This window comes from Asparagus officinalis, chromosome 7, assembly GCF_001876935.1.
Source record: "Asparagus officinalis chromosome 7, Aspof.V1, whole genome shotgun sequence".
Classification (NCBI taxonomy): Eukaryota; Viridiplantae; Streptophyta; class Magnoliopsida; order Asparagales; family Asparagaceae; genus Asparagus; species Asparagus officinalis.
The window spans coordinates 25,680,819-25,700,021 of NC_033800.1; the positions used below are offsets into that span (position 1 = coordinate 25,680,819).

The following is a 19,203-nucleotide window of genomic DNA, read 5'->3' on the forward strand; positions in this document are numbered from 1 at the left end:
TGAAGAGTCACAGTTAATCTCTATCAACTTTTTTTATTGTAACTCCCATGAAATTTAGGAGCTGCTGCACACAGCCTCATGAAATCACCAAATTTCATGTGAAAATTTCACTAAATGTCACATGAAAATTTCTCATTTAATCTCCAAATTAGCATCATCTGTTCTCACATCTCATGTGGCTAGCATGTGCCAAAAACAAGGGATGGAACTAATTTTTTAGTCTAAAAAAATTACCTAATTTTCCTTTTAATAAAGGGTTTTTTTGGGACCAATAAGGAATTTTTCGTCTTCTTGTTTTGTCATGTGCTTATCAATGACATGCTAGAGTTGATGCTAATATGGTGATTAAAAGATAAACTTTTAAGTAAGATTTAATGAAATAAAATAATTCATGGGGTTATGTGCAATTACTCCTAAAATTCAGGGGGGTTTAGTCTAATAAAAAAAAGTTGATGGGAGGGTTGACTACAACTGCCCAATAGTTCATGGGGGTTAATGAACCGTTAATTTTATGGATTAATTGTGGATACACCACCTATAGTATCTCCCTTGGAACTTACTACCCCTCTAGTTTTATTGTTGTAGATAGACCCCTTGAGTGAAACTTTTTTTTGTGACTCTTTTATCCTCAAAGAAAAAGAAACTGTAAAATAGACACCCTAAGGGCAAAGGTAAAAAGAGTAAAAGAAAAAAGTAACGGGGTAGTAGGTTCAAGACAGCAATACCTACAGGGGAATATCAACAATTAGCACAAATTTTATTACCAATCATACAAGCATAAATAGGTTCATATTCAGAAAGTAGTAGCTAGGAGATTAAGGCTCTGTTTGGCAAAACTAGCTGAAAGCTATGAGATTATAGTTAAAAGCTGTTAAGCTAGCTGAAAGCTATAAAATTGTAGCTGTAAGCTGATAGCTGTGTAGCTAACTGATTGACTAGAGCTGTTTGGCAAAAGTAGCTGTGCAACTAGCTTAAATTTGTTAAATGACTAAAAAGGACATGCAATATTATTGATATAAAATTAGAATTATTTGGGATAAAAACGGAAGGAAAAATTGGCAGCTCCTTCCCAAAGACAAACGCTACTTGAGGTAGCTTTCCAAAAGCTATTTGCAAAAGACACAATCTCCAAAATAATCTCCTCCTATTTTTTGTCACCAAACAGCTCTACTAGCTTATTGACCAAGTCAATAAGACACAATCTCTTACATAAGACACAGTCTCTTGTTGCCAACAGTACCTAAGAATAGAGGTCTAGATTGTTGGGAATTCATATATGATGAGCATAGAACCACAATAGAAATAACTATAAAGAGTAATAAGAGTAATGAACCTAAATAGATTGTTGGGTTAAATATCTAACAACTTAAACTTTTCGGTTCATTTCATTCCTGGCCTATGTTTAAGCATAATTAAGTCATTGACTTTATGTGTTCCAATATTGGTCTTCAACTAAAGCAAATGTTGTTATTCTGCATCATGGTTGCGAGAGTTTTGGGCTTTAAGGTAAGGCCCTCTCTTCTCCTTACTATCATCTTCAGGAATTTTTAACTTACGATTTTATGGCGAAAACAGCACACCGAATGAAGATTGATAACTTACAATTTTGAGGTCATTCAAGTCGTCCGAGTTAGGAATCCTATGCTTGCCACAAATTGTTATGACTTCATCTCTTGCCTTGCTCTGCCATTCTTGATGCAACGCAAGAAGAAGAATTGCCCACGTCAACAGGTTGGCTGTAGTCTCTTTTCCTGCAAAGTAAAATGTCTTGCATTCATCTATAACTGTTTCTATTTCCATCTTCTCTGAGATCATAATGCCGAGCAAGTTCTTGGAATTTTCACACTTCTTGCCATTAGCTTGAATCAGCTTTCTTAACGAGTCACTAATTTCCATTTTCAATCTCCGCCGCTTCTGGTTCTTTGGTGTCGGTAGAAACCTGTGGGAGAACCAAACCCATTTCACCATCACCAAGTTAAAACTAGAGGAAATTTTAGTTTTTAGTTTAATTTGCCTCCAATATTGTTCTACGAACAATTTTTCCAAAGCATCATAGACGAGTTAAACTTTTTATCCGGGATGAGAACAAATAGACAAATTAAACCGCTTGAGACACACGCACATACAATGTAATGTGCACGTACATGCATGCATATATGTTATTCATAAACACCTAGAGCCTTATGGACGCAATGGGTGAACAAATAGGCCTTCGAAAGTCTATATGAAACTCCCGTTACATAGATTGGACCAGGACTTTAATACAAACCAGGCATCTCCTAGTGCTTTGTGTTTACTGTACAACACGTTTGACTTTTTAAAGCAGACTAATCTTGAAAGAACATAGTTCAAAATAATTTACAAAGAACAAGTTGACAAACAAATATGAAAAAGAAAATAAATTAAAAATAGCGATAATTGTGGATAGGCCCCCTGTGCTATCGTCCAGTTGTGGATAGACCACTGTTCTATTGCACAAGTGTGGATAGAGTCCTCAGTGAATCTCTTTTTACTCTTAAAGGGTCAAAAAGGTTCACCGAGGGGGTATATCATCACCAATAGAACTACAGGTCTATGCGCAATTGGGCTATAGCACATATCCACAATGAACCCAGTAAAAATAAGATGGCCGACTCACCTAAAGCCTGGAATGTAAATGCTTCTTATTGCAAGAGAAACAAGAACCATTTGTTCTTCTTGTAACTGGAAGATTCGCTTCCCCTCTTCATAACTGCTACCAAACGCAATTTGAGAAATTACATCTGCCGCTAAGATGTGGAACTCTTTGTGAACATCTAGTTCGAATTCCGAGCTCTTCTTACGCTGAAGAACCTCCCATTTATCCAGCATATTTGATGTTATGGTGGCTATTTCAGGCACCCAACTCTGAAAGGCAAAGACAAAAATTCTAGCTTTATTGTACAGGATATTTCTTCAGCATATATAGTAATATAAAATCAACTCACAGAATTGAAATTTCGAGGCCAATTCAAATTTTAATTAGTGAGCATGTCAATAAGGACTATGTGTCCTATCAGAACCACCTATACAGCGATGGGCTGGCTTCTACGCCACATGATGCTTTTGCGGGGTGGGGTGGGGGGGTTGAGAGGGGGACATTCTCATTTTGCCGGTTGAGAGGGGGCACATTCTCATTTTGCCGCCTTCCACACGCGGGCATGTCTAACAGAAAGCGGAGTCGTTAATGACTACTACAAAAACTAAAACAACAATATAGTGATTGTTTCAGGATATATCAGGAGCAAAACATGCAGGTTCTATTAATATGATGACGTTAGTTAAGCTACATATTAAATATTTAGATGTCAAAAAATATTAGATAGTGGTGAGTTGAACTATGTTAGTCACATCAGAGCAGTTGAACCTCAACATTCCTCGCATTATCATATACTTTCATATCGCAGAGGAATGCCGAGCGTTGTTCAGGATATATCAAAAGCAAAATATGTAGATTCTACTTATATCAAGTTATTCTCCGCATCCAACTCATTTATTGTTGAGATGATTTATCTTATAAATAGTTAACCTATAAATATTGTTTCCGTGAATTTTATTTTGGTTTCCAATGATAAAATGCATGAGTAACCAGTGGCAGATTTGTACATAGTGTCCAGTGGTATTAATTTACATCACTGGATTGCGTACACATATATTTTATCTACTTTCACTTTAAATAAATACTTATATATAGCACCACTGGTACAAGAGTAAGATTTTTCTTAAAAAAAAATTAGGTGAGGACAGTACGAAAGCGGATAACATTGTTCATGTACTTACTTTTATTTGTATTTACTGTTGGGACAAACTCAGGGCCCAATAAAGCAAGGTCCGGCGAATAGTAAAGCAGAAGTAATAAAATGAACACACAGATTTACATGGAAAACCCCCTAAGGGGCTATTTGGTTGTTGTTGTTAAAGTTGTGTATTTATGACACAACTTGAAAAGTTGTTGTCCACCTCATCAATTTTACTTCTATATTTTTCTTTGTTTGTTTTTTATTCCATAGGAATCATAAATTGATTGTTTGGTTTGTAAATGTAACTTTAATTATTTGTTTGGAAAGTGTAAAAAATGGTCCCTACTCAAATGATCATATTGGTTGGAATTATTTTTTATTATTTTTTCCTGACTTCAATGTCAGCTTTCTCCTAAAATCATGTCTTTTTTTATGAAATCACTTTACAAGCCATATCAGCATATGAAATCACTTTACACTATTTTCACAACTACAAACAAACAATTGAAAGTAATGAAAGCTGACATTGGGACCCACTTTTTTACACTTTCCATCCTTTTACATGGTAAAAACATTAAACAAAACAACCCCTAAATGAATTTGGAGTAAAAATCACGGATAAGGATAGAAGAATCAACTATGAGAAAAATTTAGGAGTAACAATCTTTCTTCTCAAGGAGAAACTCTCTAATTTTCTCTCTTTCTCTCTCCCCCTCTCTTTCTTTTCACTCTTAATTAGAGACATTGGGATGATCAAAACTTAACGCTGAGGAGAGCTATATATAGGTGAGGTTGCGGTAGGTGAGCATTGTGCTGCAGTGTTGGCTACAGTAATTTTTAGCACTTTGGTAGTTACTTTAGCACGATGGGTGGTTATTGTAGCAGGTAGTTGATACAGTAACTTTTCGTCATTTACTATTCATGTTTTTACTTTAAACTGGTACTAGTGTGCACCCCGTGCAGACTTTTTTATTTCTGTTACAATAATTCTTTTTTAAATGCTATAGTATTTTTGTAAAACGCTACAGTTTTTAAAATGCTGGAGTATTCTGTTTGTGCTACAGTAATAATGTTACAGTAATAACGCTACAGTAATTCGTTGTAGCCTGGATAGTGAATCTTTGGATCCTCCTATAAGTATAGAGGAGTAGAAGTTATGTATGGACCACTTAGAACAGACTTTTTTTTTGTGTGTGGGTGGGGTACTCACAAAATCCCCGAAACTTTTTTTTTGAATGTAAAATAGGGCAACGAGCCCTATCATTTATAATAATATAAGTACAAAAAGAGGATTGCAAAAGTAGATATCTACTGGTGATTGGAGCAACAACTCTGAGATAGAGTAAAATATCAATCACTAGTAGATGTTATATAATAAATACAACTACTGACATGATGAAAAAACAAATCCCCTAAACTTTAAACTTTTTAAACCGGACCCCTGTCACTATTTGCAAATAACTAAAATGTCTATAGAGAAAGAATCTCAAATTTGTACAGGCAACGTACACCCCTCCCCTAATTTTAGAAACTTTTTCTACCCTAAACAAATTTTTAGTAATTCGCAAATTACATGCAGTGAAAAAAGCAAAATTTTAGTAGGGTTTGTGAGACACCTAAAGTTTAGGAGGAAATGTTCGATTTTAAGAAGAAAAGTTTAGGTAGCTATGTGCAAAACCCCCAAAGTTTAGGGGATTTTTGTGAAATTAACCCAAATAAAAACTTGTACGGCAAAGAAGTTAAGGGAGTCAACTGACCTTGATCCTCTCCATATTAAACACCGGGCTCAGTATCTTCCTCCTCTTTGCCCACTCCTCCCCTTTAAGTCCGACCAACCCTTCACCAAACAACTGCTTCGATAACGGGTTGAACCCGACTTTCACAAACGTACCCGTTTGATCCATCAAAACCTCCTTAATCGAATCGGGGTCTGTAACCGCTAGCCTCGGCCCAGACCCGAACCAATAAAGAAACCTTTTCCCGTAACGCTCAGACCACCGCTCGTAATGGGGCGCTACTCGATGAACGATGTCGTGTGAGATGGGTCGGATCGGGTTTAGTTGGGCCCGCCCGATTAGGTCGCGGATTTGGCTGGCGTTGCCTGATAAAAGGTTGCGGGCTGGGCCGTGGATGCCTTGGGCGGCGAAGTGGGCCTGGATCCGATAAGGGATCCATAGGTGTCTTTTTAGGAGGCGGAGGGAGAGGAGGAAGAGAATTGGGAGGATGTAGTAGTGCATTGAGGGGATTGTGTTTTGAGAGTGAAGAAAGTGGGGGAGGAGGAAGTGAAAGTATTATGATTATCTTTGATGAGTAAATTAATTATTTTTGTTTTGTACTTGGTGTAGGTTTATTAAAATAAAGATATGGAAGATTAATACGTGGGATCACTTGTTGATACTTGCGTAGGTATTGGGTAAAATTACGTCATTGTCTTGTCGTGATGTGTGTTAAGAAGTATAAATATATGTTATAATGCATGATTTAAGTATAAATATACGTTGTATGCTCACCAGTTCGGGGGCATTTAGGATCTCACGCTAATCGCTCATTCACATGGGGATGAGCCCTGATAGCAATGGTAGCTCCTTTCAGAAGGTGGGAACCCGAGGGATTCGAACCAAGGCCGCTGGAGGACTTCAAAGGAGTTAATGTTGGGAGAGCTGGCCGGGTTTCCCTTGTCACAAAAAAAAAAGGTTGACCAACTTTCGGCGGGGTTACAATAAGGGATTTGGATCCTCTCCACTACAAAAAAGTAGTGGATAGACCACTAATTTTAATCTCAAACGTTGATTATTTAGTAGGCGGTTATAATACAATTTAAATCTAACATTTATCATACCCTCGTGTATTGCACTCATTCCTAATTTGCACTAAAAGAAAAAATCATAACCATCAATTAGATAATCAATGGTTGTGATTATATAGTGGTCCCTCCACTATTTTTTTTATAGTGGAGAGGATCCGAATCCTACAATAAGGGGTAATTTGCATGCCAGTCACTTAAATCGCCTATTATTGCCAACCAGCTCTTCAAATATGTACGCACTGGCCTCTCAAATATATACGCCTCTTGCAATTTCGTCAATTTGGTTTAGTAATAAGAGGATTTGTATGTTATACTCTTAGTTAAAATTCCACCAGTTGGTTTCTAAGCATGTTTAATCTGACAACTCGCTTATCTTAAAATTTGAACCCAAAATGTTCTTCCCTAGTGGTAAAGGACACCCCAAATTCATTTTAGAGCTCTTTCCAAGTTAATATTGTTAGTCTAAGATATAAACCCAAAGTCGAGACAAGAGTTGGAATCAAAACGACGAGAAAATAAGCAGACAGATCCACGGTCGACCGCGAACATGCACAAGAGTTGGGAGGAGCTGAAGCTGAAGGCGGTCGACCGCGCCAACCCTGTAGGATTTTTTGTCTCGGGTTTTTGGTTCGGTCGACTGCGGCGGTCGACCGCTCAACTCTCTGGAAATCTGGGAGTTTCTATCGTTTGGCACGGTCGACCGTGAGACCTGCGCGGTCGACCGCCGCGGTCAAACAGTTTCCTAAACTGTTTTGGATTCTGTTTTCCCCAGGACTCTATATATACCTTAAACGTTTTTAGGGTTGTAACAACACGAAAAAAGAGAGCTTTTTGACTACAAGAAGAGAGAGAATCTCAGAGAGATTAAACTATAGTTTGAGAGCTTGTAATTCTTCTTCAATTAATAAAGAGATTGTGTGGTGTGGCTCCCGAGGAAGTAGGCACGTTGCCGAATCTCGTTAAATCTGTGTGTTCGTCTCCTTTACTATTTTTGCAAGGTTAGATCTTTATTTGTGGTATTATTCATATTTTCCTACTTTCAACACAATGTCCGGAAGGGCAAGGGTTCGATTGATTGTTTCGAATCCCCAACAAATATCCTCTCTAAACACTATACAATCTTTTAAAATTTTCACTCTATCCATTTCTCATCATCCCTTCTAACGTTCTAATGTCAAAATTAGGTTCCTCTGGATCATAAACTATGTTTGACTAAAGAGAAGTTTTCTTCAATTTTACTTGATTGCTCTGAGAGGAAAACATATACTGGCGAGGGTACATACAAATTTGTATAGTGTGTGTGTATTCAAAATTTGTTATAGTTTTCCATGAGCTTTGTTGTGGTATTGTAAGTAAGACAATCTTGTAATAAATTGTTAGTTTAAGGTGTAGACCCAAAGTTCGAGATGAAAGCTGGAATCAAAAGCTCAGAAAAACACGCAGACAGAACGACGGTCGACCGGGTCGGTCGACCGCAAACGTGCACAGGAGCAAAGGAGGGCCAGGATCAGGTCGTGGTCGACCGGCCCGTTCTGTTTAGAAATCTGTTTCAACCAGGATTCTATATATACCCCAAACGATTTTAGGGTTTGTACTACATAAAAAAAGAGAGCTTTTTGACTGCAAAGAGAGAGAGAGAATGATGGGCATAATTATGTACCAAAATTGCAAGTGCACAATTTATCAAGTTATAGTATAAAAAATATCGATCCCACAAGGAAGGTGATTTTAAGAGATTATTAGAAATGGTTCTTATGTTTTGTGCATGACAATTAGGAATAAAGAATAAGTGTGATTGTGATGAGTGATTGTTTTGAATATATGCAAAAGATAATAAATTGAATTTTAGAGGAGAGAAGGAAGAATTAAAGAATAAATGAAATCATAAGGCAAGAAATATGAATTAATAAAATCAAGAAATAAAACTAAGAATGAAAAGAAAATTTAAGAAAGTCAAGATGGAGGATTCAAAAGAGGTAAGAAATCTAGAATATAATCCACTAACCAATTTCAATTACAAAATATAAACTATTCTCTTTTTATCATATTTCAACTTAGATTTATTAAGCATAGATTATCAAACCATTTAAGGAAAGTGTAACCTATCAAATTATCATCTAAGTTAAAATTACTATTCATGATAAGAACAACAACATGATAATAATCCTAGAATTCATAAGCATAACCTATCAAACCATTTAAGATAAGCATAGATTATCAAATTCTTCTTCTACCGATTAGTTCTCTAGTTGATTATCCTAAACATGAACATTTTAAGTACAAGAGAATAATTCATACAATATAAAAGAAATTAGACTAGTTTCATACAATTCTAAGATTCCTACAAGAATTAAATTCACATCTTAAGAAATAAAAACAAGAAAAAGAAGACTAATTACAAAATTAAAAAGAAAAGAAAAATCTAAACTATGAACAAGAAATAAATCTAATTACAAAGAAAATAAAAATCTAAACTACAAAATAAATTGCAGAAATTAAATGCAAGAAAAATAAATCTACTCTACAAATTAAAGTGCAAAAAGAAAATAAAAAAGACAAGAAAGTAAATCTATACTACAAGCATGAATTTAAATCTAACTAATAAGCAATAATAAAGAAATTACTAAAAAGAAATAAAAGAGAAAAGAAATGCAAACCTTCAAATTGCTCTTCATCTCCATCCTCATCATTCAACAAGAGGAGAAAGAAACAAATTTAAAGAGGAAAAATTATTATTATTAATTGCAACTAAAGTTACAATTTTTGGAAGGCCTTCTCAATTAAGAGTAGTCCTCCTCTCCAAAAGGAGTTTACAAAATTTTCACACCTCTAACCCCTCACTCTCTACTCCTATTTATAGTAAACATCAGTGAATGAGAGCCATTGGATTGAAATCTTATCAAAAAATAACAAATTTTAGCCTTAGATTCGTAACAAACTGCCCAGCGTATCGATGCAGGCATCAATACAGGCATCGATGCAGGCATCGATGTCGGTATCGATGCAGGCATCGATGCCTGTTAACCTGCAATTTAAAGATAAAAACAATTATTAGTGGTATATTTATTCATATAAAATAGATAATGAGGGTATAAAATTGTAATAAAATGTGATTATCAAATACCCCCACACCTAAACTTTTGCTAGTCCTCTAGCAAAGAAAATAAAAAGAAAATCCTAACTCACTTTCGCAGGAATCGCGGTTGTATTTAGCGCATACAACAAGCCTTTAAACCCCTAGGTTACCCTAGTGGACGAGTTGTAGTCTCGTGAGGGTTTGCAGTGAATATACCCACAAAATTCGGTCAACTTGCCAAGTTAAATAAGTCAGTAAATAACAGATTTTCCTTGATATATTTAAACATTCTAATTGAAGCTAGTTAATAATCAAGAAAACGTTTTTATATATAACTCCAATGTAAATCCCCTAGAAAATCTTTTTCATTATAGCAATACAAAACCAAGTCAAATCTTAGAAATTTAATTAAAAAGTTTTGAAAAGAACATGCCAACTCTTTGTTTTAAATAACTTTCAAGTCTCTTGATCAAAAATTGTTTTTCAAGACCATATATACAAAACAACAATATATATAAAAACAATGGTTAGTGGTATATATTTTTTTTTTTCACTCTCTAATTCTTGGTGATTGTTTTCTATTTTAACGGGCTTTCTAAGTGACCATTTAACGAGTTTTGGGCCAATGAATCCCAACCCAATTGGGCTTAGGTCATTAAGTATAGAGATACTCCTTGGGCTTAATTGCTCAGTCAACTTAGGCTTTATAAGATAGAATCACCTTGAATTTAAGAGTTTTTTTTTTTTGGTGTCCATTTTTCGCACTCTTCTTTTATAAGGTTAGTTTTTTTTTTAATATATATATGTGTAAGTATATATAGTTTAAAAAAATTGTGTAAATCAAGATAACTTGAAAAAAATATTTTCAACTCTAAGTTAAGCATGCAAAATTTTCGTTATTTTTAATTAAAAATCTAAAGTAAGACTTAAGTAAAGTATACTAGTTGAAAAATCATTTCTTAGGAATTTTGTTTGGAGTTATCATAAAAGGTGAACTTGAATATGTCACTAACTAACCATTTAATGAGTTTTGGGCCAATGAATCACAACCCAATTGGGCTTAGGTCATTAAGTATAGAGATACTCATTGGGCTTAATTGCTCAGTCAACTTAGCCTTTATAAGATAGAATCACCTTGAATTTAAGAGTTTTTTTTTTGTGGTGCCCATTTTTCGCACTCTTCTTTTATAAGGTTAGTTTTTTTTTAAATATATATATGTGTAAGTATATACTAACTAGCAAAACAAAAGCTTAACTAGCTTACACCCCCATACCCAGACTTTGCAATGTCCTCAATGCACATAATATCCAAAATATCACAGTTTAATAAGTACATGCCAAAAAAAATCAAAGACTGGGTAAAGTAGAAAGAACATCCCTCACTGCTCATCTCCTGATATATCGTCATCCACATCATCAGCGGCAGCTGCTGAACTCGGTCCCGCCTCATCCTCTCCTGGGAAATCATCTGGCTGAAATGGTGTGATATAACTATGAAGCTCAGGTGGAGGTCCATCTGTATCTCCATGTTCTCTCTGCCATCCTCTCGCCAAATATGCCAGGGTATCGGTAGAGTAGCTGATCTGACCATGCATCTCGTGTATATGCCACTGCATCCTGTGTATCTGTATCTGCATCCTGTCCATGCGACTCTGCATCGTATCCATCTCCTCTCGAGTGGGGTCATGTGTAGCTGGCTGGTGCTGAGGAGGTTCTTTACCTGAAGGACTGGACAGATCTCGCCCTGAAATGCTCCTCCTCACAGTCTGATCATTTAGTAACCCCTTCCCTGCTTCTAACTTATCATCTGCGAATACTGGAACATGAAATCTATGGCAGAGTCTAGTGATGAAATAGGGGTAAATGAGCTGAGTACGTGATGCAGACTGAATCCTGACCCAATCTAACACATTCTCCACTGATGAGCGCATCCATATAAATATAATCCTCGCTATATCAAATCGCTGACCAGTGGCTATCCAAAAGAGAAGGAGAATATCGTGTGGGGTAATGACGGAGTATGCAGTGGTGGGTTTCAAATCAAAGTTCAGGAAAAGATTAAGTAATCTATATTCTGGTTTGAGATTTCCTGAACCGAAACTAGATGTAAAGACCCTCCCACACAATGTTGTAGACATGTTGTTGTATTCTGGTGTACCAGGCTGTAAAGTAGAGGCTAAATGGAAGTAATCTGGTATATCAGTGGGTGGCTCTGCAAGGTCAAGGGTAGCACAGATAGTGGAAAGATCGAAAATAACCCTAACACCTCTCACGATAGAAAAAGCTGAATATTCTCTATCTGGATCAATCTCCCATCCAGAATAGAACTCATGCACTAATGAAATGTTGGCTTTTTCTAAGGGTTTAGTCATCATGCTCCTAAGACCTACTGCAGATAACATGGTGACTGTGGAATGATATGTATGCAGTGCACTCATCTGAAATCCCCTCTCAAAATGAATGTTAAGACCCACAATTCTAGCTAAAATAATAGGTCTATCTATGTTGGTATCAGATGGATCAGATGATGATGAACTTGCTCGAGATTTCTTTCTGGGAGGCATCTACAGAAAAAGAAAAGAAAATAAAAAATTAAAAATAATTTTTTTTATTATTTAGCTACAAATTGTTCAACATGAGTTAATTTCAAGTTATCAGAATTTCTTTTGACAATAAATTCCCTCAAAATTATTCTTTGAGAACAAAAAAATGTTACATTTTTTTTGATAACTTGATCGGTGAAACATACATGTTGAAATGACATTTATAAGCTAAACCGTGCACTTGTTGAATAAAATATCCGGTACAAATTTCCGAATGTGAGAAGTATCCAATTAGACTTTTATTTGACCAATTACTCACATTTGCACAAAGCACCCCAAATTCAAGTTTATTTTTGTAAAAAAAAAACCCTAATTTTTTTTTATTTGAAATTACGCACCCAATTGAATGTTCAAAATTATGCGTTTTTACACAAAAACCCTAAGAATTTTTGGGTTTGCATGAAACACCCCAATTGTTTCGGTTTTGCACAAAACACCCTCAAATATATTTTTTTTTCAGATTTTTGAAAAAGATATCCTAAGTTCAAACCCCCAAGAAATTTTCGGATTTGCAAACACCCCCCTAATTTTTCGGATTTTATTTAACCCCTCCAATTTTCGGATTTTAAACAAAAATCCCCAATGTAGACCCTAAATTTGTTAAATTGATCATGAAACTCACAAAATATGATAATCATTCATAACTACCCAAGATTCAATAACCAATTTATTCATGAATTCATAAAAAAATACAAGATCAAGTTAGAAAAACAATACCTTGGTAGATGAGTGGAGGTGGAAGAAGAAAAAATTTGAGAACTTGAAGAAGAAGCCCTCCAAAATGCCCTTGGGAATTTTTTTTTTCCGGGTTTGGTTTTGGGGAACTTTTCGGGTTTGGTTTTTGGGAAGAGATGGAAAGAGAAAACAATGGGGAAGAAGAAAGGAGGGGTGCGGTTTTTGAGACCTACAGGTTCTGGGCATCGATACCCGCATCGATGCAGGCATCGATGTCGGTATCGATGCAGGCATCGATGCTGGCATCGATGCCCAAAGACATGGTGTTTGGGCCAGCCGGCCCAACATGGCTTTTTTCTCTTTTTTTTCGTTTCTGGGCCTCAGATCTTGGGCCAACACTTATTTCTTTTATTTATTTATTATTTTTTTTCTTTTTGGGCCTATGTTACTTATTAAAATTTTGTTGTTGTTTTTGTTTTTGTTTTTTTTAAGTGAAAAACAAAAAGGTGAGAAAATATGTATATATATATATATATATATATATATATATATATATATATATATATATAATATATATATATATATATATATATATATATATAATATATATATATATATATATATATATATATATATTATATATATATATATATATATATATAATATATATTATATATATATATATATATTAATGAGGAAATTATGTTATATATATATTTCTTTTTTTTAATGTATATATCTATTTTTTTAGAAACTATTCGAAATATTCATTCTTTTTTTTATATGTGAAAAGCAAAATAAGGAAATATGTAATATATATATGATATATATATTATATATATATATATATATATATATATATATATATATATATATAATATATTATATATATTGAAACAATAGATATTATATATATATATATATATATAGAGTAAAACTTGTGTCACTTAAGTGGACGTCCACTAAGTTTCTTAGCCATTGATGATCACTTGATTAAGCTGCTTTGGGATGATCGCTCCGTTGAACTGATCTACATATTCTAAAACCCAAAACACACCAAATTTGGGTGAATCCGTCATGGTTTGACCTTCATCCACTCGTATCAATTTTAACGGTTTCAAATGATAGAACTTTTTACCTGGCTCGACGGAGGATCAAACCACGACGGGTTCACCCCAAATTTGGTGTGTTTGTGGTTTTAGAATATGTAGATCAAGTTTAACGGAACGGATCATCCACAAAGCAGCTCAATCAAGTGATCATCAATGGCTAAGAAACTTAATGGACGTCCACTTAAGTGACACAAGTTATTACTATATATATATATATATATATATATATATATATAATATTATATATATATATATATATATAATATATATTATATAATATATATATATATATATATATATATATATTTTGAAACAATAGAAAAGTTAGTTTTTTTTAAGAAACAAAAGAACTTTTTTTTTAACAAAAGAAAAATTAGTTTTTTTTTTAAGGAAAGAAAGAAAATTAGTTTTTTTTATATGAGAAGATAAAGAAAAAGAAAAAAAACCTAACTAAAAGAAATCAAATCAATCATTTTTCAATCACACTCTAATTCTAGGGTTTAGCCTAACTCAACTAGATCAGCTCCTAACCAAAAACTCCTACAGTGAAAAGATTAAAGTTTTACCCATGTAGTTAGCCAGGTAAGGATAGTACTAGAGGAAGATCAAAGATCAATTAAGTACCTCGTTCCTTGCGGAGCGCTTTACGCAACCCCTAAACATTTCCTTAGACACCAACTATTCTGAGAAAACTTAAACCGGTTCACGTAAGGATTTCTTGTTCCTTATTGAGCTCGAATCCTTAGGGGCCAACGTCTAATGAGTTTTAGAAGGCTTGGGCTTGTGAAGTGAGGAATTAGTGATTTGTGGGCTAAGGAGAGGGTGATGAAATCTCTTACCTTATCTTGATTGGGGTTTTGCCCTTAAGAATATTTTAAGTGTGTGCTACAATCACTTTGGTGAATTCCTACACTATGTGAAATGTAACCCTAGAAATTAAAAGCGACTAAAAAGGATGATAAAAAGATTTTTTTTTTTAATTATGGTCAACAACAATCAAAAGTGAGAAGAGAGCTCTTGTTTGAATTTATTATCTTGTTAGTTAATATCCAAGTGAAAGGTGGATTTTATTAGGGTCAACAAAAATAAAATCTTTTTTTTAAATCCTAATTGTCTCTAATTGTGAAGCTAGCTAAAAGGGTGGAATTGAAAATTAGAAAGAGGACTTACCCGAAAGCAATTCTCCAAATTCTTAATCTTCAATCCAAGATTTTCAAGCTCCAAGCAGTTCCATCACAAGAAATCACACAAGTTAAAGAACCAAAATAATAAAATCCTATTTTAGCACCTTCCCCGGCAACGGCGTCAAAAACTTGGTGCGGCATAATTATGTACCAAAATTGCAAGTGCACAATTTATCAAGTTATAGTATAAAAAATATCGATCCCACAAGGAAGGTGATTTTAAGAGATTATTAGAAATGGTTCTTATGTTTTGTGCATGACAATTAGGAATAAAGAATAAATGTGATTGCGATGAGTGATTGTTGTGAATATATGCAAAAAATAATAAATTGAATTTTAGAGAAGAAATAATCAAAGAATAAATGAAATCACAAGGCAAGAAATATGAATTAATAAAATCAAGAAATAAAACTAAGAATGAAAAGAAAATTTAAGAAAGTCAAGATGGAGGATTCAAAAGAGGTAAGAAATCTAGAATATAATCCATTAACCAATTTCAATTACAAAATATAAACTATTCTCTTTTTATCATATTTCAACTTAGATTTATTAAGCATAGATTATCAAACCATTTAAAGAAAGTGTAACCTATCAAATTATCATCTAAGTTAAAATTACTATTCATGATAAGAACAACAACATGATAATAATCCTAGAATTCATAAGCATAACCTATCAAACCATTTAAGATAAGCATAGATTATCAAATTCTTCTTCTACCGATTAGTTCTCTAGTTGATTATCCTAAACATGAACATTTTAAGTGCAAGAGAATAATTCATATAATATAAAAGAAATTAGACTAGTTTCATATAATTCTAAACTTCCTACAAGAATTAAATTCACATCTTTAAGAAATAAAAACAAGAAAAAGAACTAATTACAAAAATAAAAAGAAAAGAAAAATCTAAACTATGAACAAGAAATAAATCTAACTACAAAGAAAATAAAAATCTACACTACAAAATATATTACAAAAATTAAATGCGAGAAAATAAATCTATTCTACAAATTAAAGTGCAAAAAGAAGTAAAAAGACAAGAAAATAAATCTATACTACAAGCATGAATTTAAATCTAACTAATAAGCAATAATAAAGAAATTACTAAAAAAAATAAAAGAGAAAAGAAATGAAATCCTTCAAATTGCTCTTCATCTCCATCCTCATCATTCAACAAGAGGAGAAAGAACAAATTTAAAGAGGAAAAATTATTATTATTAATTGCAACTAAAGTTACAATTTTTGGAAGGCCTTCTCAATTAAGAGTAGCCCTCCTCTCCAAAAGGAGTTTACAAAATTTTCACACCTCTAACCCCTCACTCTCTACTCCTATTTATAATAAACATCAGTGAATGAGAGCCATTGTATTGAAATCTTATGCAAAAATAACAAATTTCAGCCTTAGATTCGTAACAAACTACCCAGCGTATCGATGCAGGCATCGATACAGGCATCGATGCAGGCATCGATGTCGGTATCGATGCAGGCATCGATGCCGCCATCGATGCAGGCATCGATGCCTGCCCTTCTCCTTTTGCTGTCCGCAGCTTCTTGTTGTTGTTTGCTTTTGGGCTTTGGACATTGGGCTTTTCTTGGACTCTTGGGCTTGGGCTTTGATTTATCTCTTCATTAAATAACTTGAAAGAATTCATTGTCTTCATGGCTTCATTTCTTCATTAAATTATGGGCTTTTTGTTGAGAGATGAGGGTTTTGAGATTTATTCTTCATTAACCTACAATTAAAGATAAAAACAATTATTAGTAGTGTATTTATTCATATAAAATAGATAATGAGGGTATAAAATTGTAATAAAATATGATTATCAAAGATAAAAACGATCCTTCACGATGCACCTCAGCGAGTTCAACACGATTGTTGATCAACTTATCTCCGTGGACATCACGTTCGATGACGAAGTGCAGGCCCTTCTACTACTATCGCAGTTGCCGGATAGTTGGGCAGGTTTGTTTGGGTCAAAAGTCGGTGTTGTTGATGAATTCATTATAATTTTATTTGATTACAAAAAATTCGAAAGAATAATCTTTTTATAAGACTTTTTCTACACAACAAAGCGAAAATTACAACTTTTGAGAAACAAACACAAAAATCGTCTATCGATCTTTGTTTTCGTGGGACTTTGCCTGTGCCGGGAACGCTTTGGTTCGTGGACCGCCGAATCACAGATCGTGAAGAGGGGGTTGACTGATTCTGACTTCGTTTATCGAAGTGAGAAATTGAAACGATATCTTATCGAAGTAAGATAGTCGTTCTTCTTAAAATCAAGTCAAAGCTTAATTTCAAGGCGTTGTATGAAAACTCAAATCTGCTCTCTCTGCTCTGGAATACTCAAAAATATGCTCGATCCTCGTCAGAAATGACCCTAGGGGGGTATTTATAGCCTCTGGAGTTCATAACTGAAAAAACTCAACAAACGATGAAGTTAGACTGGCGAGACAGTGTTTACTGTCTCGCTGGGCGAGACAGTGTTTGCTGTCTCGACCCACGAGACAGTAAATTTGCTGTCTCGCCCAGCGAGACAGTAAAGCCTGCTTTGATTTTCAATATGAGATCCCTTTGATTGATTTTCTCTATGTTTGGGATATCTATTAGCATTTTTTGACGCCTACAGATACCCCCTCCAAAGTATTCCAGACGTATTCTTTTATAGAGGAGCATGGGATACTTTGGATAAGATAGATTTTACTTACGATCCCTTCAATGCTCGGCTGAATAGATCGTGTGGAAGGACTTGTAAATGGCTTCAATGCTTGATCTCTTCTGCTTTTAGTCTATTCAGTTCTTCGTAGAATAGCTAATGTTTTCCCGGCGTCGCGTTTATCGCTTGACCGTTGTCGAGATTTTGAATTGAAGTTGGTACTTGCTCTTGCAGGTTCAGCTTTCACCACTGAGTTGATATATCCATTAAGAGCTCATCAGGTTATCCTTAAGAATATTCAGATTAATATTCTCCAGAAACTTCCTGTTGAGGGTGGGAATACAGTTTAGACTCGTGTACCCATTGGAGTAATCATCTGCATCGCAATGCGATACAGAGAGGGTTCATTGTCTCGTTCAGCGAGGCAAAATATGCTGTCTCGCTCAGCGAGATAGTGTTTTCTGTTTCGCTCAGCGAGACAGTGTTTGTTGTCTCGCTGAGCGAGACAGTGTTTGCTGTCTCGCTGAGCGAGACAGTGACAGAGTTTTCTGTCTCGCTGAGCGAGGCAGCGAGTATAAAACTCGAACTTAGGGTTTTTAGGGTTTTTTCACGTCGATTTTCTGGCGATTTTCTGGCGATTTTTTTTTTTTGGCGATTTTCAACCAGTTTTCTTCTATTTCTTCTCCTCTTTGTTGCCGACTTAGGAGGTGCTCTTGTTTGGGAAGATTTCACTCAGATTTCAAAGGTTTGTTCTTCCCCTTTTCTCCAAAATTTTAACTCTTCTTCAACTGTGACTGTGCATGCATTATTTCAGCCATATTTGGTAATATTTTGGTCGATTTTTTACTCAAAATCCTGACTTTTTCGTTGGGCTTCCTTGTAGATCGCATACTCATCATGTCGCCGCGTAGAGCTCGAGGAACCCGAAGCCGACCGACTGTTCCGAGCCCCGAGGAGGCTGCCCCTGCTGCGCCCTCACATGGAGGTATATTTCTTTCACCTTTTTCACGAATTTAAATACTGTATTTCATCAATTCCATATATATGTACTTGTATTTGCTTGCAGATCCTCGTTTGTATCCTTTGAGATACCCTCGAGAAGAGCCGGTATCCTCCTTTGAGGGGATCGACGCTTAAAAGTGTTTGTTTTGCTTGGACAAAACGCACTTCATAATACACAAGGGCGATTTCATATCATCCCACATGTATTGAAAGGTTTTTGATGCGGCATAAACATGTACCCAAAAATGTTGCAAGTGCACAACCGTGTCAAGTTATAGTATTTAAGATATCGATCCCACGAGGAAGTGTTTTGTAGGAGAAAATATAAA

The 19,203-nt window shown here is 34.8% G+C and overlaps 1 protein-coding gene across 1 annotated transcript in view; it reads right to left on the minus strand.

Annotated features, from left to right (window-relative positions):
• Positions 1 to 6,153, minus strand: part of LOC109850565 (cytochrome P450 734A1) — a 6,940-nt gene extending 787 nt beyond the window's left edge. Inside the window, exons 1-3 of the mRNA XM_020420594.1 lie at positions 5,516 to 6,153; positions 2,639 to 2,886; positions 1,603 to 1,939 (exon numbers count right to left, since the gene is read on the minus strand). Coding sequence (XP_020276183.1) covers positions 1,603 to 1,939; positions 2,639 to 2,886; positions 5,516 to 5,995 — 1,065 coding nt within the window. The 5' untranslated portion in view covers positions 5,996 to 6,153. The remainder of the gene's footprint in view (positions 1 to 1,602; positions 1,940 to 2,638; positions 2,887 to 5,515) is intronic.